Source organism: Malus sylvestris, chromosome 16, assembly GCF_916048215.2.
Source record: "Malus sylvestris chromosome 16, drMalSylv7.2, whole genome shotgun sequence".
In the NCBI taxonomy this organism is placed as follows: domain Eukaryota; kingdom Viridiplantae; phylum Streptophyta; class Magnoliopsida; order Rosales; family Rosaceae; genus Malus; species Malus sylvestris.
In genome coordinates this window covers 16,269,732-16,295,126 of record NC_062275.1, presented here as the reverse complement: position 1 = coordinate 16,295,126, position 25,395 = coordinate 16,269,732, and the positions used below count along the sequence as shown (strand labels likewise).

The 25,395-nt window shown below is 37.7% G+C and overlaps 4 protein-coding genes across 4 annotated transcripts; 3 read left to right on the top strand and 1 right to left on the bottom strand.

Annotated features, from left to right (window-relative positions):
• The first annotated feature begins 2,708 nt into the window (after positions 1–2,708).
• On the top strand, positions 2,709–3,152 carry LOC126609153 (uncharacterized). Its single transcript, XM_050277149.1, has one exon. The coding sequence runs from the start codon at positions 2,709–2,711 to the stop codon at positions 3,150–3,152; it is 444 nt and encodes a 147-aa protein (XP_050133106.1).
• A 405-nt stretch (positions 3,153–3,557) lies between these two features.
• Positions 3,558–5,206, top strand: LOC126609152 (uncharacterized). The gene is made up of 2 exons (XM_050277148.1): positions 3,558–4,902; positions 5,028–5,206. Exons 1-2 carry the CDS (start codon positions 3,558–3,560, stop codon positions 5,204–5,206), a joined length of 1,524 nt encoding a protein of 507 aa, XP_050133105.1.
• Positions 5,207–18,262: 13,056 nt separating this feature from the next.
• On the top strand, positions 18,263–18,586 carry LOC126609150 (uncharacterized). The gene has a single exon (XM_050277146.1). It carries the CDS (start codon positions 18,263–18,265, stop codon positions 18,584–18,586), a length of 324 nt encoding a protein of 107 aa, XP_050133103.1.
• Positions 18,587–21,455: 2,869 nt separating this feature from the next.
• On the bottom strand, positions 21,456–25,210 carry LOC126606254 (probable serine/threonine-protein kinase WNK9). Its single transcript, XM_050273611.1, has 7 exons — positions 24,822–25,210; positions 24,663–24,700; positions 24,185–24,412; positions 23,867–24,087; positions 23,555–23,712; positions 23,032–23,470; positions 21,456–22,934 (listed from the first exon to the last, which is right to left on the bottom strand). The coding sequence occupies exons 1-7, from the start codon at positions 24,894–24,896 to the stop codon at positions 21,877–21,879; spliced, it is 2,217 nt and encodes a 738-aa protein (XP_050129568.1). The 5' UTR covers positions 24,897–25,210; the 3' UTR covers positions 21,456–21,876.
• Between the last annotated feature and the right edge of the window lie 185 nt (positions 25,211–25,395).

The window sequence follows — 25,395 nt, the reverse complement described above, 5'->3', positions numbered from 1 at the left end:
CGGACGCGTCATCCTTTGAAGTGATCAGCCTGTGGGTGGCCGAAATGTACATCCACACACAAACCACACAATTTCAACACAAACCCTCAAATTAAAATCATAAACACAAACTATCACATCTCAGCCCCGCCTCCCCCGTAGCACGATATTGTCCGTTTTAGGCCCCGACCACGCCCTCAAGGTTTTGTTTCTAGGAACTCACGCGAGAACTTCCCAGTGGGTCACCCATCTTGGGATTGCCCTCGCTCGTTTTCGCTTAACTTCGGAGTTCCTATGGAATCCGAAGCCAGTGAGCTCCCAAATGGCCTCGTGTTATATAGAGGTGGGCATGTACATATAAGGCACATCACCCCCTATTCGTTGCTCGATGTGGGATGTTACAATCTACCCCCTTGGGAGCCTGACGTCTTCATTGACACACTCGCACCACACAGTAGAGTGGCTCTGATACCATTCTGTCTTATCCCAATCTCGACTTTGCCGTAGCACGATATTGTCCGTTTTAGACACCGGCCACGCCCTCACGATTTTGTTTCTCGGAACTCACACAAGAACTTCCTAGTGGGTCACCCATCGTAGAAATGCTCTCATCTGAACTCACTTAACTTCGGAGTTCCGATGGAATTCGAAGTCAGTAAGTTCCCAAAAGGCCTCGTGCTATATGGAGGTAGGCATGTACATATAAGGCGTAGATGATCCACTCCTCTAGGTGATGTGGGATCTAACAATCCACCCGTTTAGGGGCTCAACATCATTCTCAGCACACATCTGGCTAGGGATTGGCTCTGATACCAAATTGTCACATCCCGACCCTAGGTCCACCACATCTCAAGCTCAACTCTGCCGTAGCACGATATTGTCTACTTTGGGCCCCGACCACACACTCACGAATTTTTTTTTTGGGAACTCACGCGAAAACTTCCCAATAGGTCACCCATCCAGGAATGCTCTTGCTCGAACTCGCTTAACTTCGGAGTTCCGATGGAACCCGAAGCCAATGAGTTCCCAAAATGCCTCGTGCTATAGGGAGGGAATCATGTACATATAAGGCACATCATCCATTCTTCGTTGGTTGATGTGGGATATTACAATCCACCCCCTTTAGGAGCCTGACGTCCTTGTCGGCACACTCGCATCGAACGACATAGTGGCTCTGATACCAAATTGTCACATCCCGGCCCTGCCTCCACCGTAGCACGATATTGTCCGATTTAGGCCCGACCACGCCCTCACGGTTTTGTTTCTGGGAACTCACACGAGAACTTCCCAGTGGATCACCCATCCTGGGATTGTTCTCGCACGATCTCGCTTAACTTCAGAGTTCCTATGGAATCCGAAGCCAGTGAGCTCCCAAAAGGCATCGTGCTATATGGAGGTGGGCATGTACATATAAAGCACATCACCCCCTCTCCGTTGGTTGATGTGAGATGTTACATAGACAAACAAACAATGAGCATGATTTTTTTTAATCAAAATTAGAGATTGAATACCATTTTCTGGGAATGTAAAGCTCAGTGATAACTCTCTTCTTGTTCTGCATCTAGCTACTGAGTCCAGCAAAAACACAAGTTAATCTCAATTTCTTTTTCCTATGATTTCAAATATATATATTTTAACGATTTTGTAAGGTCACTTCGCTATGTATTTCAACAATATGTGTAAAAATCTATTTCTTTTTTACATGCCTTAGGAAGAAGAGTGTACAAAATATGTGTCTCCTGACCCTCGACATACATGCACACACATATATATGGCAAAAAATTAAATTTCAATGTTAGAAAAAGAATATCTTGCAAAATAGTAATGAATACAAATAATTTTACAAGCATAATTAATAGGATTAGTCTAAAAATCCAGATAAATTCATAATTTTTGGTAATTAAGCTCCATATCAGAGCCGACTTTTAAGGGGTGTGACCGGTTCCACTGCACAGGGCCCCAAATTTTAGGGGCCCCCAAAAATAATTTTTTATTGAATATAATAATATATAAAATAATATTATATAAAAATAATACATAAAATATTAATCAAATAAAAATATATATATATATATAAATCTGATGGGGCCAAAAGCCATCAAATACGTGCCCCCCAAAAATATTTTTTTACTGAATATAATAATATACAAAATAATATTATATAAAAATAATATATAAAAATACTAATCCAATCAAGAAATATGTATATAAAAATCTAATGGCTGATTCCCAACAGTGCTGTTAAGTCCCATCACTGCTGCTTCCTAGTTTTCTTTTCTCACGCCCAAATCCCATCGCTACTCCCACTTTTCTTCTTTTAGAATTCACACCACAGTTCCAGACTCCAGTGTCAAATTCCCATCACTGCCGCTGCAGTCTACTTTACTTCTCTCTTCCTATTGTTATTTTTTCCCACAAATTAGTAAACCCTAATTTATAAGTTCATGAAATTGAAGAGAAATTTCTGAATATGAAGACAATTCAACTGATCAGAATGATGTAGACTTCGATTAAAGTAAGATATTTACTAATTCAAGTATATTGACTTGGAATTTGAAGATTTGGGTATTTCTCATTTATAATAATTTTTTTTCTTTTGTACTTTTCAGGGCAAAATCAAGAGGAGAGCAGTCACAAAAAATCACTAGACGCACACGTATTGCGAACTATCAGGTTTCATTGTTTATATTTACTATAATTTTATTGTGATATTGTTTGAGATATAAAAGATGGCACCTACTAGAAAATATCCATCTGGCTACTTGAAGCGTCAAAGAAAAAGAAAAATTGAACAATTGACTCAGTCTCAAAAAGGAGCTATTGATAGGTTCTTTCTGAAAGAAAAAGAACCACAAAGTTCAGTGGATGATTTAATTACGGAACAACAGGATGACAATGAGCAATTAGCTAATGATTTGGGCAATGATGAAATTGATGATGACCTTGATGAGAAAGATAATCATGAGGATGCTCCTATTGTCAGTGGTCAACCGAGTGAATTCATTCCCTCAAACATTTATGATCCTCAAATTTGGGATAGTCTTGATCCCAAATGGATTGATTTCTTGGCAGAAAAAGGTCCTGCAAGAGATCTATCAATTGAGAAAGGTCCTAAAGATCAGTTTAATAGGCGTTTTAATGCAGCCTTTTATACTCGATACTTATCCAGTTGAGAGAAACATGATAGAGATTGGCTAGTCTATTCAAATGATGTTGATAAAGTGTTCTGTTTTTGTTGCGAATTGTTCAAGAAAGGGCCTCTTAAAGGTCAATTAGCAAATGATGGCTACAGAGATTGGACACATCTCAATGTGAGGATTAAAGAGCATGAAAACAGTTTTGATCACATCTCGAATATGACCACTTGGATTGATTTGCGTCTTAGATTGCAGAAAAACGAAACAATTGACAAAGTTGTACAATACCAGATCAAGAAAGAAAAAGAGCATTGAAGGGAGTTACTACGAAGGTTAATCTCCATTGTGAAATATCTAGCTAAATACACACTAGCTTTTCGTGGAAATAACGATAAGCTTTATCAAGAAAACAACGGAAATTTTATGGGCCTAGTTCAAATGATGGCTGAATCTGATCCATTGATAAAGAATCATCTTCAACGCTTCCAAAATAATGAGATTCGTTATCATTATCTTAGTCATACCATCCAGAATGAGTTAATATTGTTGATATCTTGTGAAATCAAAGCTGCAATCATTCAAAAAGTCAAAGAAGCTAAATATTTTGCCGTGATACTTGATTGTACTCCTGATTTTAGCCACCAAGAACAGATGACCTTGATCATAAGATGTGTGGATATGAACAGTACTCCAGTAAAAGTTGAAGAATACTTTTTGCAATATCTGATTGTGAATAACACATCAGGAGAAGGACTGTTTGAAGAGTTGCAAAATGTATTAAAAGTTCTTAATCTTGATATTGATGATGTGAGAGGGCATGGTTATGATAATGGATCAAATATGAAAGGGAGACACCAAGGTGTACAAAAGAGGCTTTTGGATATAAATCCTAGGGCAATGTACACTCCATGTGGTTGCCATAGTCTTAACTTAACACTTTGTGATATGGCAAACTCTTGTGGCAAAGCGAAAGACTTCTTTGGAACAGTACAACGTATTTACAGTTTGTTCGCAAATTCTACAAAACGATGGCTGATTCTAAAAGAAAATATAAAAGGACTGACTCTCAAATCATTGTCGACCACACGATGGGAGAGCCGTGTTGCGAGTGTTAAAGCAATTCAATCTCAACCTCTACAAATAAAAAAAGCTCTACTCCAATTAGCAGAAAGTGACAATGACTTAGTAACAAGAAGTGCAGCTAAATCTTTGGCAACATATGACATTGGGAATTTTGAGTTTTTATTGGGCATGACTATTTGGTATGATATATTGGCTGCTGTTAATGAGGTTAGCAAATATTTGCAATCTAAAGACATGTTTATTGATGTTGCTATAGAACAAGTACAAGGATTGATCGCTTATTTTGAAAAGTACAGAGAAACTGGGTTTGCGGAGGCGATGATTAATGCTAAAAAACTTGCTATTGAAATGGAAATTGATCCCGTGTTTCCAGAAAAGCGTCAAGTTCGTAGAAAAAGACATTTTGATGAGAATGAAGGTGAATCATCCCAACCAACGGAACAATCAGCGGAGGAATCTTTTAGGGTTCATTACTTCTTGTATATAATAGATCAAGCTATTGGTTCACTGAAGAGAAGGTTTGAAGAATATCAAGCGTATGATGATATATTTGGGTTTTTGTTCACTTCAAAACGGTTGAATTCGATGGACAACAATAAATTGAAAGATTCTTGTGATCGGCTTCAAAACTTTCTCAAGAAAGATGAGCTCTTTGATGTTGATGGGGATGCATTATTAGTAGAGTTGAAGCTTTTACGAGAGCGTTTGCCAAAAGAAATAAAGCATCAATTGACATATTGAACTACTTGAAGATGATGCGTTGTTTCCCGACTGCAAGCGTTGCATACAGAATTTTGTTGACTATACCTATTACTGTTGCATCTGCAGAAAGGAGTTTCTCAAAGTTAAAGTTATTAAAATCATACTTGCGGTCAACTATGTTGCAGGAAAGGTTAAATGGACTTGCTTTGATATCAATTGAAAGTGATTTTTTAGACAAAATTGACTATGAAGTTTTAATTGATGATTTTGCAGCAAATAATGCACGAAGAGCCATCTTTAAGTGAAACTTCGGTGCTAGACTTTTTTAAGTTTTGTTTATTTGGTTTCCTTAGATTGAACTTATTGTTAGTTATTAGTACTATGGTTACTTTGTAGCTTTTTATACATTTAATAATATTTAGAAATAGATGGTTAGTGAGTTTTAAAGTTTATTTCGATATTGCTTTTTAACATCAATACATTGTTCAATTTTTTTTAAGATGTCTTATAAGAAGGGACTCTTTTATAAATTTCGCACAGGGTCCCCGAAATCTCAGAGACGGCCCTGCTCCATGTAATGGAATTGTACAAAAATTGAAAAGGGAGATTGTAAATTTCAGTGCATAAATCGTTAGAAAATTATATAGTAATGCATTTCCAAGGCAAATTCGAAGATACAGAAAGTAGGGAAGATAATGAAGGTAACACCGTAAAGTAACAGCGGCGCGGATGAGATTGGGAGGTGGATGAGACGACTCCGGCTGAAGACTCAGAAACGAAAGGATTTCTTTCTGCTGTTAGCGCGTTTTATTTTTGATTTTTTACTGTTTTTTACGACATTATCTAGTCAAGGCCCAAAGGCCACGTATGAAGGAAACTAACCGGCCCAATCCATCTGGAAGGGAACATATCAGATCAGAAGTTAGAAGCCATCTGGAAGGGAACATATCGGATCAGCAATTCGAAGCCCAATATACTGTTGCCAAGAACAGTAAAACAAATGGCATAGCACTAAGCTTTCTCCTGACATTCCGTGAGTTTTACCTTGTTTTCTAAGTAACATTAGACAATTACAAGTTGGAATATATAACAAAGGTTCTAATAGTGGGCTTGTTTTGTGTGGTCTTTGTTGATTCCTTCTTTTCCTTTTTCTTTATGTAATTATAAAAATCAAATGTCACACTCAATTTGTTAAAATTTCATGCCTAATGTAAGAGATAATGGCACAAAACAATAACAACCGAGCCTTATCCTATTAAGTGAAGTCTGCTGTATAAATCTTAGTATGTAACAATGGAAGGAAACTGTATGCTTTGATGACAAACTGTAGTTTGCTTGTAAGAAGAAACGGTTCTTAATGTTTCTAGAAAAATGAAATCAAGGTACCAATTCTCATGTCAAAAAATAATGTTATGTTTGTTGAAGCATGTCAATTTCACGTCTGAAACCTTACTTAATGGTTCCACTACTAATTGCACCAAAAAATTATGTATAAAACTCACCTCTTCTAGATTGCAAATATGGTTAAGTTAAGAAGAATTGTTGTGAGTATGAATTTAACATTGGGAAAAGAAAGGACATTACATGTGCTTATAAGTAGTTGGACTACTCTTCATATTGCTAATTAGTTTTACAATGAAACTTAAAATTTCTTTATGATATCAAAGTAAGTTGCCCCATGTGTGAAACTCAATAATCACACGTGTTTCACATCACCCGATTTACATTGTCCACATATTACACTTAACCCCCCCCCCCCAAGTTAGGGGCCGTGTTCAGAGCATAAATCTCATTAAATCTCATATCTGAAGAACAATGAACTTTGCATGTGCTTATAACTAATTAGACTACTCTCTGCATTGACAATTAATTTTATGATGAAATCTCAATTTTTTTCAAAACCAATATCAATATTTAATTAGTAATGAACTGCTACATCAACATTGAAACTTTGATGGTGTTTTCTTGATCAAACGTTTAGATGGTAAAGTAAGAGATGTGTAAATGGGAATAAGTGGGGAGGTTAGGCCATCTCCAACCAATCCGGCCAGAGGGCTAGATGGCCGAAAATAGTCTGAAATGACATGAAAACCGTCTCTAACCGAAAGCTAGGCCAAAGAGCTTGTGGGCCCCATCGGGAAAAAAAAAAGGAATCAAGCCAACTGACTGGCCCAAAGGAGCCAGCCAACTAGCCTGGGCCATACGCAGAATGGCTTGCAAGCGGAAGGCGAAGGCCGTGACTCAGGAGGTTGCTGCAGCTGATGATCATGGAAAGGAAGCAAGGTTTCTTGGGAAAAAGCTTATTCCCAATTTCATCAAATTTCAGGCTCCAATTGAAATTTTTGACCTCTGATCAAATCGAAATTCGAAATTTAGGGCTTTGATTGGGGGAAATGGCGATGCTTTTGGAGGATATTCTGAAGTCGGTGGAGCTCTGGTTAAAGCTGATCAACCCCAGCCTTATGTGGACCTAAATCTCGACCCCATTCTGCTAGTTTCGAGCACCGCTGGTTCGGTCTTGAATGTCGTTGATGAAGAAAGTGGTGCAGAATTAAACAAAAGCTAATTTGTGGCCTTTCATTCTCGTGCAGGTGCACTTGGATATGTCACTTCTACCTTTTTAAATGGAATGTCATTTGTTGATGGGTGGGAACATAATTTTTTTATATCAAAATGGAGCATGCACCAACTGGTATGAGTCCATTTCTAAAGGTTGTGGAATTTGAAACAAAAATATAATCTTTTTACGGGATGAAGTTATTTGTTAAAAGAGAGAATGTTTTAAAATTAAAACAAAAAATAAAATAAGATGGTAGAAGTATTTGATAGTAAAGCATTTCACAAACATTTATTTCTTCTTTGCATTCATTTTTTTTCTATTGAGGTTTGTTGCAATTTTCCAGCTTATTGAATGCCCATCAATATATGAATTGATGAATTGTTGTTTTTAAATTTAAGTTGTAGTTTTTAAATTTATGTTGTTGTAGTTTTAAATTAAAATAATAAATTATGTTTGACCCTATGTGACACATCCCGACCCAGAATGTCCACTAGGATTCCGAATCGAGTAGTGCTGGCCAACACCTGGAAGGTGACGAAGCCATAAAGTGTAGTGATGTGGAAAATGTGAATAAATTTAAACCTAATAGTGCCTAAGTATAAAAGTGTGCTGGTGAGCGGGAATGAACCCATTTCACACGTGATGTCAGAGTATAAGTAAAGTACAGTAAAGTAAGATGAGAATTATACCATTCAAGGTAATCTCCAATACCAATATTTGCCAAGAATCCTCGTCGATACGAAAGCTCAGCTACTAAAACTTGGAAATAAAGTTTTAATAAAACCTTTCTGAAAACGTTATAACCCGTCGTCATAAAACAAGTATAGTTTCCAAAATATACATACTACATATAGTATAAAAATGCTTACCATCACCAACAATACCTTAAGGATGCCATATGTCACAACTTTCATAAACAAATACATGATGTCCGTAATCACATATTTTCGCCTAAATAAACATATCACATCGAATGATCATCGATAGATGCTGACACACGAGTTCATGCAAAGGTATTCTGACATGAACAGGACTGGGTATAATAATAATATACGCTCTAGTACTACAATCACGTGAAGACTGGCACTATGCGCAACACATACGAGTTGGAGTTGCCTATTGCAACCTTTACGACAGGACTGGCACCTACAATGGATCCAAAGTGAGCGTATGGTGTGATGTGCACATACACGTGAAAGCCTGGGCCTAGCCCAGGTGAGTACTAACATCGGTGCAGCAAACGATGAGCAGATAACATAAATGTAGTCATGCCACAATTACTCGATAACTCTAGTCAATGTCATATTATTCATGAACATAAATATAATTAAGGCATCCCCCTTATAGTAAGCTTACCTGAGCATCCCGTAGGATTATTTCATACTTTCCAACCATGAAGCATTTCTTACGAACGTTAATTTAATTATGGCAATCATATAGGGAATTCATTACTAAATGTATATATGGAAACTAAATAAATATTTGTATATATCAAAGAAAAGACCCACTCACATTTCATGTCATTGAGTTCAACCCGTCTCGTAGTATAAAGAGTCTTTGCGATGCGTTTCGCCTAGAAATGAAACCATTTATGTAAAAACGTAACGTACTAATGTATAAACACATTTTCGTACAAAGTATGGCTAATAAAGGAACTATTTTAAAAAAGTTGAATTCCAGAAAATGGAGGACATATTCGGGTCCAGCATGTCAAGAAACCTAAGGAGGGACCTCGGGTTCCTCCACGCACCGCACGCGCCGACCACCCCACTCGTCTAAGCACCTACGAGTACGCACCTACTCACCTTCCTCTTGAGTTCTTGCAATTTTGCAAGTTTTTGCTCCGACTTCTAGAGCTCCTAACGAGCTCATTCCTAAACCAATTTCGATGATACACAAATCAACGTGAATCTAGAAATGTAATGTATCGATCTATACCTATTGGAAGCCCCATCATGGTCGAAGTTGGCCGGGAATTTAGTCTAAAAGTGGTCAAATGGCCACGAGTCCTAGTATTTCCTGAAATCTGGGAAATTTTTCCTAGGTTACTTCCTGTATTAAACTGTCACCAATCACCATTTTTAAGGTTAGAACAACATAAGAGCTTTGAAATAAGGAAGGTTTGAGGGTTTCAAAGCTCACCATGGTCAGAGAGATGAGTGAGTAGTGATACGGTCACTATACAGTGCAGATTCCATGCTTGATAGTGTTGATCCTTGGTTAGTGGTCGCGACAGGTCCAAGTTCATGATGATGCGCTAGTCAAAATGGCATGGATGATGATGATGTAGTTTCTCTGCATTTGCAGAGATGGTCGAGAATATGTGAGGGAGGTGGAGCAAGTGGCAGAGAATGAGACATGGTGAGGGTGTCATCTTGTCGTCATGGTGAGTGGTGGTACTATGACAAAGGGTCTCGCCGAAGCAGCTGGGTTTGCTGGTCTCTGTAAAATGAAGGAAAGAGGGAGAAATAAGGAGTGAAATACGAGAGAGAAAAGACACGGCAAAAAGGAGAGAAAGAGAAGAAGAGAAAGAGAGAGCTAGAGGGAGAAAGTGATGTGGCAGCCATCTAGTGGAGGAAATAAGATGGAGAGATTTGAAAATGAAGGATAAGTGTCTCGAAAGATAGGGAGTCACGGGAGTGGCGAAGGAATGGGGCGTGGGCCCCACATGTCTCACAAACAATACAAAGTATCCTTAAACATAAAATTACCAATTTACCATCGGTATTTGATGTTTTGTAAAATTTTAACCGTAACTCTTATTTCTATTCTGATTACGCCTATGCGTTCGTACCGTCAAGTACTTCGAAAATATGACAAAATAGTAACTCGTACGCGTCATGAAAATACGGTCAACGAAAGTCAAAAGCCTTGCCTATAGGGCATTCTTGTCAATTCACTCTTTTAAAATTAATAAAATTGTAAAATTGGGGACAGGCTATCACAATCTACCCACCTTAAAAAAATTTAGTCCCCGAAATTTGAAATCATTTGCTATGCATAATATACTCTTAAAGATAGGAAGAAAGTATATATATATAAGGAAGAAATCAAGTTAGAGCAGTTGCATAAAAAGAATGTCATTTTGTCGCAATCGGAGTGCAGTGATTCATCTTTCATGCCCCCAAACTAATACTTTCATTCTCCTTCAATAGAATACTATAATATACTGCTTTTATAAAACCGTAAAGTCAAAAATATTTATATATGTATAATGACATCCCATCAAAATACATATATATAATAACGTAAAATTAAAGTAATTATACTGAAATTAAAACTGAAAATATAATATTTTTCACCTACACACTTGTTGCATCACGTACTCTGAAGGTAAATGTGCAGTATCTTTGGGTTAAGCCCAAACAATAAGTAACTAATTAAATAAGTAAATACAAATGCTAACGTAAAAAGACCTACTTGCTTAACGAATGCAACGAATAAGTTATTGATATTACGGTCTGCAGCCCACGATATCAACCGCTCACTGTTGTCTCGATAAGCAAGTAACAAATTCCTGAGGGTGCAATATTACCATCTTGCCCCTCATTGGGAAATATATATACATCATCTAATCAAAGTCTCGATCGTACTCACACACTACCCTCACGGGTAACATCAACAATATTAATAAATTTTCCATATCATAATCTCGATAATTCAAATACCTGTTCACAATACTCATCTGTCAAACATGTCGATGTATAGAATCTCTATGCCAAATCTCAAATGGTGCCATACCCAAAAACCGAAACTGTAACCGTAGTTACACGCAACTCTAACAAAGATAAGTGTCTACTACAATCATGCTAAAACTATAGAACAGATAACGTAACATGCCAAAAAGGTCAGGATAATTGGGTCAAACTGACCGTAAGTCTGAGAATGAAATGTGGTACCATACAACAACTTTGTACTCATAGCCTTCAAGAAGACTTCCCAAAACTTGGAAGTGAAACACGTATCACTGTGAGCCATATATAGTAGTGACATGCACACCATGTAGTCCACAACGCCTTAGCAAGTAGATTTATAATGGATTTATCTCAAATTTAGTGAAAAACTATGTCGAGAGGTTAAAAGAACACTCGAGAATTTGAGAGTCAAAACAAGTTCATCAATCTAGAACACAAAGTAACTAGATTAATGCATAACATCTGGAATATTCAATCACCAATAGTAACGATTCGCTTCGTAGAGTATTTGTTGGGTGATTGAGAAATTAATGGTCACAACTGCAATTCCAATGTTAACGATTCTTCTAGACAGTCTATTGACTTCAAAATAATACGAAGTGCAATGGGGTAGACACGTACCCAAGGTTGACTGGAATGTCGTCCAGCACAAAGAGGTGAATATGGAGTCATAGTCAGAATGAATGTTGATTGAAATGCCAGAAAATCCGATATATTCAAGAATGAGTAAATTTTACCGAGTGATCAAAAGTGTAGTCCTTCTAGACCAATGAAAAATGGGTTGATTTGTCAAGTCTATCTATAAACACCAAAACATCACCATAATCTCCACATGTATAAGATGTCTCGTACCAGAAGTTTATAGTGATATTCCCCAGTTGCATTTGGATACAATAAGTGATTATAACCACTCGAACGATTTCTTGATGATTTGTAAATAACGTCAACTTGATGCTTGTGAACCCCAACTAGAATGGGATAGGAAAAGCTGGAAATGTTCAAGGGTAGATATGTCTTTTGTTGTGGTAAACAGTAATTACGTTTGCACCACCGAGATGATACATGATAGTGCAATTATAGACATTGATTAGGTATCTCCATCATCGCTGTCAGAAATTTAGGTTATTTCGAATGAAGATGTATTTAAGAAGTCTGAGGTTGATAAAGGTTTGGACACGTTCCTCCACAAAGAAGTGTCATTCGATTTTCAAATGAAAATGATATTGTTGACTATAGATCATGAATAAGATGGTTCATTCGAACGGTTCTAACCGTTGGGAAATATAAGTGATACTTCATCATGCTGCATCTACCCAGCCAAAACATCCAAAGAACACGTCATCATGAATTTCCAAAATGATCAATGTCATCGAAAGGTGTAAAACAAAGGTAAGGTGAGACAACAATTTAGTTGTCAGGAACTTTATTCATAATCAACATCACAACTAAACTAACTTTCCTCGGTTGAAAAGTGAGGAAAACTAACTATAGCCGAAATATCACTAACAAATTGTCGATAAAATAGACAAGACCAAAGATATCTCGAAATTCACAATACTTTGTGAGAATTCCAATTTTCTTTCGCTACAATCCTTTTGGGAAAAGAAAAAAATATCTTCTGCGGAGATCACGTCTCCCTAGAAAAGTACCAACTAAACAAAGTTAACAGTTGAGGTCGTTGCTGGGATAGGTGAGAAAGTCGTTGACAAGGCTACTACAAACTCGTCAGGTTATGGAAGAAACTCGGGTTCCAAAAGTTGGTCGGAAGGACTATAGATTCGAAGTATAGGTATTAACAGTTTTAGTCGTCACCCGATTGAGTTGCTAAAATCTCGATACGATCCTAAGGTTAGGTCTTTCGCCTTCACGAATAGGTTCGAGGTTTCCTAGATAAGTTGTTTGGTTGGACAAATTCCTAATTGGTAAGTTTTTGTTACTAAGTTTTGTCAATGATGTAGAACTTGTTAGAAAAGATGCAAGGAAAACTGGTGTAGTACGAGAAAGTGGATCGATGGTGTACTTCACTTCACCATTTGGTATTAGTCCAGGTAAAATTTGGAGAAATGAGGTCAGAGGTGTACGTCCTCGAAACATACCATACTACTTCCTTTCACTACGCCACATGCTAATAGATCTTCACAACCTTCTTGATATTCAATTCACTCTTACAGTGGAAGCTAATTCATGCTTTAACTAAAATTTGATTATGGAAGTAATTGGAAAGATGGTTGACCGAAGTGGTTTTGGTTACCTAAGTGGGAAAATATGGTTAAAAACAACTACAAGTTTACGGTCCTCCTACAAGGTTTGTTCCTAAGTTTCCATGATTTTACTTTCTTCAGCTCAAGTTGTCACTGCTAATCAATCTATCAGTCGTGCCGCTAATTAACACAATTATGATATTTTGATATTGTTCGTTACCCTGAAATTGTAAACCAGCGTTCTGGCATAAGGGTATCACTCCCAGATACTAGTACATATGCCCAGTATCATAAATCATACCGCCTGAATACTGGTTGACAATTCCAGAATATCAGCTAAAGTCGTCAATTAGTGGCGCCATTGTAGGCTGATTACAGGTTAGAGCTCACTCGGGTAGATGGTTTTGGACGATTAGTAAGGAACTGGTCTGGTGACGTGGTTTCATTAATTATAGGGGAAAAAATACTTACTACTTCAGGGATTTCTACTACCCGTAGGTATAACAACTCGTACACCTAAGCCTATGCTACTTCGGGGATTTCTACTGCCCGTAGGTATAACAACTCGTACACCTGAGCCTATGCTCGTCAAAATGACAAGTAAATCACCAAAAGAAATTATGGAAACTAGTATTGATTGGTACGTCCTAAGGCCAGAAAAGAAATTTGCTAATAATCTACTTTAGAACAGACTTAAACGATAGTCGGTCTTCCTCTTGAAGATCTGTAATGATCACTAGTGCGTCTAAAAATATTACTGTTATTGGGGACCAAAAGTGGCTATCTCTAGATGTTTTTCCGTCAAGTACTTCTACTTTAGCACCACATTGTCACTAGAGACATTTCTGGAATTTTCAATGAAGTAAACTTGATAGAAATTCTAATGGGTGGTACATTAACTGGTACTGCCAAGGAATTAAAACTATTTCTGGTTTCCTACCTTGAAAGGGTTTGTAATGATGATTTCCTGGGTTAAAGAATCTTTAGTGGTACACAATTTCCAACATATTAGCCTTGTTTCAAGGCCACAAACTTGTCTCCAAAACGGGATTTTCCTTGGCCAGTGATTATTCGTTTAAAATTTAGAAGTGGCCACCAAAACGTTCTTCTAAAAGGTCGATAAGTCGACTAGGTCACTTAAGAATAAGCTAACACATTTTTCCTGCTTGACAAGGTGGCATGATTCAAACATTAGGCTCAAGAAGCGATAATGCTTACACCACGCGTGTGATGAATGCAATACTGCCCAACTTACGCTCTGATACCAAACTGACACACCCCGACCCAGAATGTCCACTAGGACTTCGAATCAAGCTGTGCTGGCCGACACCGAAGGTGACAAAGCCATAAAGTGTAGTGATGCGGAAAATGTGAATAAATTTAAACCTAATAATGCCTAAGTATAAGAGTGCGCTGGTGAGTATGAATGAACCCATTTCACACGTGATGTCAAAGCATAAGTAAAGTACAGTAAAGTAGGATGAGAATTATATCATTCAAGGTAATCTCCAATACCAATATTTGCCAAGAATCCTCGTCGATACGAAAACTCAACTACTAAAACTTGGAAGGGCGAAAAACAAGGGTGAGTGAGCCTGAAAATAAAGTTTTAATAAAACCTTTCTGAAAACGTTATAACTCATCACCGTAAAACAAGTATAGTTTCCAAAATATACATATTACGTATAATATAAAAATGCTTACCATCACCAACAATACCTCAAGGATGCCATACGTCACAACTTTCATAAACAAGTACATGACGTTTGTAATCACATATTTTCGCCTAAATAAACATATATGCTCATTAACAGATGCTGACACACGAGTTCATGCATAGGTATTTTGAGATGAACATGACTGTGTGTAATAATAATATATGCTCTAGTACTACAATCAATTGAAGATTGGCACTATGAGCAGCACATACGAGTCGGAGTTGCCTATTGCAACTTGTACGACAGGACTGGCACCTACAATGGATCCAAAGTGAGCGTATAGTGTGATGTGCACACACACGTGAAAGCCTGGCCTTGGCCCAGGTGAGTATTAACACCGGTACATCAAATGATGAGCAGATAACATAAATGTAGTCACGCCACAGTGACTCAATAACTCTAGTCAACCTCACATTATTCATGAACATAAATATAATTAAGGCATCCCCCTTATAGTAAGCTTACATGAGCATCCCGTAGAATTATTTCATACTTTCCAACCATGAGGCATTTCTTACGAAGGTTAATTTAATTATGGCAATCACATAGAGAATTCATTACTAAATGTATATATGGAAACTAAATAAATATATGTATATATCAAAGAAAAGACCCACTCACATTTCATGTCGTTGAGTCCAACCCGCCTCATAGTATAAAGAGTCCTTGCGATGCGTTTTTCCTAGAAACGAAACCATTTATGAAAAAACGTAACGTACTAACGTATACATGAGTTTTCGTATAAAGTATGGCTAATAAAGGAACTATTTTAAAATGGTTGAATTTCGGAAAGCGGAGTATGGCTAATAAAGGGACCTCGAGTTTCTCCACGCGCCGCACGCGCCGACCACCTTACGCGCCCACGCCCGCCCACGTGCGTGCGAGTACGAACGTACTCGCCTTCCTCGCGAGTTCTTGCAATTTTGCAGGTTTTTGCTCCGACTTCTAGAGTTCCTAACGAGCTTATTTCTAAACTAATTTTGATGATACAAAAATCAACTTGAAGCTAGAAATGTAATGTATTGATATATACGTATTGAAAGTGGCCAAATGGCCATGGGTCCTAGTATTTGTAGAAATCTGGGAAATTTTTCCCAAGTTACTTCCTATATTAAATTGTCACCAATCACCATTTTTAATGTTAGAACAACATAAGATCTTCGAAATAAGGAAGGTTTAAGGGGTCTCAAAGCTCACCATGGTTGGAGAGATAAGTGAACAGTGATACGACCATTGTATAGTGCAGATTCCATGCTCGATGGTGTTAATCCTTGGGTAGTGGTCGCAACAGGTCCAAGTTCACGATGATGCGCTCGTCAAAATGGCATGGATGATGGTGATGTAGTTTCTCTGCACTTGCAGAGATGGCCGAGAAGAGGCGAGGGAGGTGGAGCAAGTGGTAGAGAATGAGACACGGTGAGGGTGTCATCTCGACGTCATGGTGAGTGGTGGCACTATGACAAGGGGTCTTGCCGGAGTAGCTGGGTCTGCTGGTCTTTGTAAAATGAAAGAAAGAAGGAGAAAAGATTAGTGAAATACGAGAAAGAAAAGACACGGCAAGAAGGAGAGAATGAGAAGAAGAATGAGAGAGAGAGAGAGAAAAAAAAAGTTAGAGGGAGAAAATGATGTTGCAGCCATCTAGTGAAGGAAATAAGATGGGGAGATTTGAATATGAAGGATAGGTGTCCCGAGAGATAAAGAGTCACATGAGTGGTGAAGGAATGGGGCGTGGGCCCTATATGTCTCACAAACAATACAAAGTATCTCTAAACATGAAATTACCAATTTACCTTCAATATTCGATGTTTTATAAAATTTTAACCGTAACTCCGATTTCTATTTTGATTATGCGTATGCATTCGTATCGTCAAGTACTTCAAGAATATGACTAAATAGAAACTCGTACACGTCATGAAAATACGGTCAACAGAAGTCAAAATCCTTGCCTCTAGGGCATTCTCACTATTTTAAAATTAATAAAATCGTAAAATTAGGGACGAGTTATTACAATATAGCCCTTTGGCCGCCTCGGTTGGAGATGATTTTTTTGTCACGGGGCTATGTTTAGCCTATGGCCCTCTGGCCCCTCGGTTGGAGATGGTAAAAAATATGGTCTGGCACTATTTATTAAAATATTAATTTCTTGGAGGGCTATAGGGCTAAAACGAGTCATCTGGCCATCCTTCGATTTGAGATGGCCTTAAGAGCTGATGAGTATGACTAAAGATGTACAATATTCAATGAAAGATTATTAGACCATCTCCAATCGAAGGAGGGCCAAATGGCTCGTTTTAGCCTTCTGGCCCTCCAAGAAATTAAATATTTTAATGAACAGTGCAAAGCCATATTTCTTATCATCTTCAACCGAAGGCCAAAGAGTCATAAGGCTCGTTTTAACCCTGTCACAAAAAATCATCTCCAACCGAGGGCCAAAGGGCCAAACATAATTTATTATTTAAATTTAAAAACTACAACTTAAATTTAAAAACTACAACAACTTATATTTAAAAACTACAACAACTTATATTTACAAACTACAACTTAAATTTAAAAACTACAAATTAAATTTAAAAACTATAACAACTTAAATTTATAGGGAAAATAAAGAATATTTTTTAATATTTTTTAAAAAAAAAAATTGGCCGAAAAAATTCTAATTCAAATCTAACGGCTAGTTGATGTCAGCTAGCCATTGGATTTGATTTTTATTTATTTTTTGCTATAAATAGGATGGATATTGGGCTATAATTCACACACCTTTGAATTCAATCTCTTTCAATTCAAGTTTACAATGAATTCCAAATTTGGATCCTCTTCGAATTCCAACTAGGGGTCATCATCCAATTCCAAATTGGAAGAAAAATAGGCGTAGATGAGACGAGAAGATGAGGAGTCTGATGAAAAAGATGAAGCATGGCGCAACACACAATATGTGGCAGCCATGGCTGCGACAACCTCAATGGGATGATTCTGTTGCTGGTCGCTCTTACAAACTAAGAAACAGAGCGATGACGCATGCCAATCTGATGAACAACTACTTCAACCCCAACTCGGGATGACGTGTCATGTCTTCGAGCGTTTACTTCATGATGTCCAATAGGTCAATCCATACTTTCAACAAAAGCTTAACAGAGCAGGCCACCCTGGTTTCTCACCTTATTAAAAGGTTACTGTTGCATTACGAATGATGGCCTATGGCTCCCCAGTTGATTCGATGGATGAAATCCATGGTATGTATGAGTCTACATGCCTTGATACTATTGTTGAATTTTATAACACAATTATTCAGCTTTACAAAGAGGAGTACCTCCGCGAGCCAAATCAAGAAGATCTGGATCGGCTCCTTCGCAAAGCTGAAGACCGTGGGTTTTCTGGCATGATATGGTCATTAGAGTACATGCATTGGAATTGGAAGAACTGTCCTACCAGATGGCGATGCGGCTTTAGCAGAAGGTCAAGAAAGCTAGTTATTATGTTAGATGCGGTTGCCTCGTATGACACATGGATCTGACATGCTTTCTTTGGAGTCCCTGGATCCCAAAATGACATTACAGTTCTTGGGCGTTCACCCCTCTTCAATAACCTGACAGAAGGTAAATCACCTCAACTTGACTACTACATCAACGATCGTTCGTACAATATGGGGTATTACTTGGCAAATGGCATCTACCCAAAGTGGGCAACACTTGTCCAAGCAATTCCAAACCCTAAAAATGATGCCGAAAAGTGTTTTACCTTACACCAAGAGGCAAACCGAAAAGATGTTGAGAGAGCTTTTGGTATTCTACAAGCACGGTGGAATATCATCAAGGAACCGGTAAAAGGTTGGAGTTGAGAAAATTTGTACTCCATCATGATGTCTTGCATCATATTATACAACATGATTGTGGAGGATGAGCGAGATGGGTATATTGATGGAGAGTCTGATGACGACCAAAAGTATCCAAATAGGTCAAGAATGGCTCATGCAAAAACATATGATGGGTCTAATTTGCCTTTCATTCCAAGAACTGATAGTATCTCTATAAATAAGTACATGAGGCACTATAGGATAATACGTTCTCGTGCCATAAACAAGTACGTACAACAAGATCTTGTTGCACATCTTTGAGTCAAAAGAAGCATGGAGTAGGCGTTTAAGTTTTATGTTGTTAAATGTTTTTTTTATGTTGTATAATTTTTATGTTGTTTAATGTTATTTAATGTTGTTTTATTGTTTAATGTTGTTTCATGTTACTTAATTTAATTTAATGTTGTTTAATGGCTTAGGAAGTTATAGGAAAAAAATAGAATTTTAAAAAAATTGTAAAAAAAAAAAGAACAAAAAAGAACTGTAAAAAAAAAAATTTCAAAAATGACGGCTAGCTGTTGCAATTTGAATTCTGGCCAGGCCTGGGGTCGGCCAGTTGGTCATTTGGCCCTTTTTTGTCCAATGGAGTCCACGGCCTAGTCCTTGATTAAAGACGATTTTCGGGCTATTTTCGACCATCCAGACCCTTCGGTTGGAAATGGCCTTAGTGATCATGTGTTGCTCTTTCCTTTCTGCACGGTTACCTTTACTTTTCATGATTTTTCTGATGTACTGAACTGATACTTGACCCACTCAACATGGGAAAGGTTGCTTTGTGAAGCACTTTTAAAAGAGACCGATCAGAAATGGAATCTGTCTACGTGGGAAAGTGCTTACTGTACAAGCACTTCTTCTATAACTCGTAAGACAAAAAGCCGTTTTCAATGTTTTCATCTTGCACTCGAGGGGATGGTCCGGATGGATGCAATCATGCATACATTAACTGAAACGAAAGGTTGAGGATGGGGGCCTAGTTGCAGTGGCACTAGAGCCAAGAAAAGTTCCACCTCACTCAAGTTCGATTCTCCCCACCCCCAAATTTAACTAATGACAAAAAAAAACTGAAACGAAAGGTTGATACACTTGAGTTTGCATAATGCATACTATGATCTAAATTATTGTTTACTTATATAGATCTTCTATTTGCATTGGCAACGGCGAATTCATGATTTTTTCGTAGTGAGACAAGATTAGAAACATTCAAACATTGATTTTCAAGAGAATGTCGTAAGTTTTTTACTACCATAATATCTAAGGAAAACTAATGAAAATGGTTTGAAAACTTTAAGTTTTAACGATAAGGACAAAATAAAGGGTAAAGTGAATAGTACTAGGTTAGACTTTTTAACGTAAAAATGTGGTTTTTCATTAAAGTGAACAGTACCGCGGGTTTTTCGTTAAAACTCCCTAATATCTATTCTCTAAAATAATTCCAGCCCAATAGGTATTTTGTCGAACACCTTGCCCCAGTGACATATCCTCACAAAGTACATTAATGTAATGTGGCGCAACTTTAAGGATAGGGATAGTAGAAAATGGCCAACATGGGCAATAGCTTTCACTTGTCAACCTCAACATAACTTTGAAATAGTCCTTGAATATACTTAACAACCAATAATCATTTGGTGTAGTGATACTCGATTTGGAGGAAATCCTCGTTCTCAATTATCATAGTAGAAGTTGACAACTTGGTGAGGCCAAAATTCACGTGTCGCTGCAATGACGTTCATGGTATGTACACCAATCGAGCTATAGTAGACTTTTAGCTGGACCATTCTACTTTTGTACTGTAAAACCACCAACCATCCCAAAGCGATCCACTTTTTGGGGATCCTAGGGATCCTCACATCTTAGCCGTTCATCGTATATTGTGCAACTAATTTTCGTCAGGTACTATTTGTGTTTAATTTTAGATAAAAAAAAATCAAATGATTTCTAACCGTACGATACACGATAAATGGCTAAGATGTTCCATAGGATCCCCACAATTTAGATCCGGATAGGATCCAATTCCCCCAAAGCCGCTTAAAGTGGTATTGTTTAAGGAGCTTTTACCTTATGTAAAGAAGAAAAAGAAAAGGGAGGTTGGGTTGAGTAAAAGGAAGTAGATCATTAATAACACACCAAATTGTAGTTGTTGCCTGTTGGTACACTGACCTAGTATTCTAAGTTATATATACATTGCTAACTCATTCTCAAGCGGCTTAAGCTTTTGTAATCCAATACCATCATAATGAGTGAGAAGCAGATTACAATTTGTCAAGGTGCTACGTAAACTATTTACATTGCCGGACCATTCCCTGAAGTTTTAAGCTTGTGTGATCTGTATACGTTGTTGGCACATTCTCAGACGGTTCAAGCACTTGTGATCTATATACATTGTTGACACCTGCCCAAACAGCTTAAGCTCTTGTGGGTACTTGTAGTAAGTATTAGGAATAATTATTAGGAAGCTTGCCTTGTTGACGAGAAGAACTTGCATGTTACGAGGCATATTCATTTTAAAGGCATTCTATGGACCAGAAAGAAATGTATCAAGTAGTTTACTCCCATCACATATGCAAATACATCATGGAAAGAATAATTTTGGCTGGCAAGTCATTATAACACACCATCACTGATGCACTGCCATCTGCAGTCATCATAAATCACAGAATCCTCCTCCTTTAACTCTTATCTCCTTCCTTCTGAGAGACATGAGACAGAAATTCATGGAATCTAGCTTTGTTACTTTCATGTTAGAGAGTAACGTACATAAATTCAACTTTTTTTTTTATCTGAGAATTGTTTCCATCTGAGAACAAAACCTACAAGCTGTAAATTACGTCTCTGCTTGTACAAATAATATCAATCACAATGCGTTTTTTCATATCGGTGAAAAGAGACAGCTGCTGGTATTATTTGAGGTTGTGGTGTGAACCTGGTGACAGAATTAGAGAAGTTGGCAGGGCTTAAACGTCTATAGCATCAACCGGTAGAGAAGTTGCACGGTGAAGAGAGTGCGGAAGCAATGCACTAGCGTAGAAACTCTTTGCAGTGACGATTTGTTCAGGACTATAAGCCCCATCAAATGCCTCATGATTTTGAGCACCAGGGTTTGCTAAATGTTTCTTTTCGGCATCCACTGGAAAATATGTAAAATGCTTCGCAGAGCAAAACGGTTTCAAGGAAGGTTTTTTGTTTTCCTTGGTCCGCTGGGGCGATGCCAAGGACATTGAAGCTCCATTTGTTTCCCTGTGCTCTGAGTGGTCTGAATTTGGACTTAGGCTTGAAGCTTTCGGTTTAGCTCCAAGCTGTTGATCCCTAATCTCCCTCAACTGCATTTGATACGTTGCTTTGAGCCATCTTAGTTCTTGACGAAGCTCATTCTCATAATCATCTAACGGATCATTAGTGGCTGAAAGTTTCTCTGAGATAGAATTTCTTGATTTCGAACTGCTCTGATTGTCCATGGCTATGATTCTCTCTTCCTTTCCAAAGTTTGTTGCATCCAATGTTTCATGATTTTCATCGCATTGGATGTCTCTCGAATCTCCTGAACCTTGTGAGCTTAATTCCGGTCCTTCTCTTTGAGCCCAGATATCGGCATAGTGCAAGCCATCAGAATGGTTTGATGTTCTAGGTGCACCTTCTGTAAGACTTTGCTCTGAGCCTTCAACTTGGTAGGTGATTTCTTCGAAACGTCCATGGACAGCAGCTGATGCGTGTTTTGAGCACTGAAGAACTTGGAGGTGATTGACGCCTGGAATATCTGATGATGCATAATCCAAAATGGAACCATATGAAGCACAATTTTGGCAAAAACTTGCATTACTGCAATGGGGAATTTCTTCCATGCCACGTCCCCCAATCCATTCCGGTACCAAGCTAGCAATTTCACCATCAATCATCTCTGCTATTTTTGTGACATCTTGGTATGTGATATCAAGCTCAGAAACCATCTCTCTAGCAACACTGAATGCCGTGTCATTCTCAGTATCAAAAGGGAAGTAGATGTTTCGGATGCGGCCTGCAGAGAAAAGGAACCTTTAGTTTCATTTCAAAATTTACAGCAAACCACAGAGATGATATTTAGAATACTTGAGAAGTTAGACTGAAACTTTCACCTTCATTATCTGCAATTCTGAGCCTTAAAAAGATGCCATCGTCTTCTCTCCGCCTCCCTTTGATTGTGAGGTCAACATCTCCCAAATGCTCGTCCTCTTGACAAGCTAAGAGATCAATTTCGCTCAATCTGTAATCAACCGGATTGTAGTCCAAATCATTTTCAGTTTCGTAACCAAGATAATTTCCATACCCGTTGCTGAAAGAGCTGTTACTTTGGTGAAGTGCAGAGTGAGGTTGCCTTAAGAGAGGCCCTATTACATACATATCCCCTTGATACTCTATTGGCCTTAAATCGTATCCGTACTCATCAACCTGGAGAAAAGGGTCTCTCAAAAGCTCCCTAGCAGAAAGCCTACGAGACACGGTCACTAAGCATTTCTCAACAAAACGCCGCACCTCAGGATCCTTTACTTTGAATAGGGCTTCTGGTTTTTTCCCCTATATCGAAAATTAAATACATAAATCACTTGAAAGAAACAAAAACCAATCTGGAAAAGTAACTTGAGAGTTTTGAGTTCCTACAGTGATAACTTTCTTATAGATTTGAGCAGGATGAGTGCATTCACTGTATGGATATTCAAAGGTAACCATCTCCAAGATGCACATCCCAAGAGAATAAATGTCAACTAACTCATTGTATTCCTCTTCGTAAACCTCTGGAGCCATGAACTCCGGTGTTCCTGAGCAAGCGGAAAGAAAGCAAAGAAAAAGAGAGAAACAAAACAAAGATGAGTTGATCTGAAAGTGTAAAAACTCCCAACCACCTCAAATTGTCAAGCAATTCTATATATTCTAGTCACTGAAAAGACTTTAAGCCAAATAGAAATAACTTACCAACACAACGATCAGCGTGGGATTTACGGAGGACAGCAGCGAGGCCAAGATCACCAATCTTGACCTCACCTTGGTTCCCATTGATGAAAATGTTGTCACACTTAAGATCTCTGTGAATCACAGGAGGGTCATGGCTGTGAAGATAGAGAAGCCCTTTCAAAATCTGCTTACACCAATGCTTCACTGCTCTTATGTTAACTCTCTTGTGTTTTAACCTATACCTACACACAAAAACAATCCAAAAAAATTACCCACATTGAATAATCAACAAAAAATTTATAGACTCAGACCAAAAAAAAGGCTAAAATTGAGACTTACTGTCTGAGAGTACCAGAAGTAAACATCTCAGTAACAAAGTTAATGTTTCTATTGGCAGTATCAACCCAGGAAGAGTAAAATTTCATGATATTGCTGTGTTTCAAGGTTTTGAGCAGATGAATTTCGCAGTATAGCCTCTCAAGATCCTCAGGGTTTCTCTGAAAATCATAAAGCTTTACTTGATTCCATGCCACTTCAATCCCTTCATACTCATCAAAGGCCCTATAACTGCAAAAACCAACACATAAACATGAACAGAAAAACATATTTCTGCATAAAAATTCAAACCTGGGCATTAATTTGAAAAGGGTTTTGAGTTTAACCACATAAAAATTTAAATTTGGGAAATACATTTAGAAGGCTTTCAGATTAAACCACATAAAAACTCAAGTTGGGCATTAATCTGAAAAGGGTTTTGATTAAACCACATAAAAATTCAAAGTTGTGCAGTAATATGAAAAGGGTATTGAAACCATACACTGTTTTTGAAGCTCCTTTGCCAAGAACTTCATTGTACTGCAGAAAAAGCAGCAAACTTGGAGTCAAAAACTAAACTCTAAACGTACCCAAATAACAAAATTCTAAATTCTAAACGAAAAATGAAAATAAATGAGAGGAAATGAGAACAGGAACTTACTCTTCCATATCTTCCAGTAGGATCAACCTCTACAAACTCAGAGAAATCCTCTTCAGAAGCAGTAACACTATTCATTCCTTTTTTTCTACTTTTAGCTATTAATTTCTCTATGTTAAATTACTTCTTCTCACCATGCATATCAAATGTTTCTTGTTATCTCAATCAATACACAGTCACAGGTATACATATACATATACATATATATATATATATAGAGAGAGAGAGAGAGGAGAAGAAGAAGATGAGTCATCCAATGCTAATGGAGACTGAAATGGTGATGAATATTAATAATAAAATGGAGGAAAGAAATTGGAATAATTGTTGTTGTTTATTGTGGAGGGAAAAAGAGGAAAGCAAAGAGCCTTGGAGAGTCCATCTGGAGGAGGACAAAGTTAATCGCCAACGACATCAATTTAGGTCAGGCCAATATGAACCCGTTCATGTTTAATTCGACTTTAAACCCTAATAAGTAGATTTTTTTTTTTGTTATAACCCTTCCGAACTCAACTCAATTTCAACCCGTCCATTGATTGGGTTGAGTTTGGTTGATTATTTGCCTGTCCATCCCCAACCT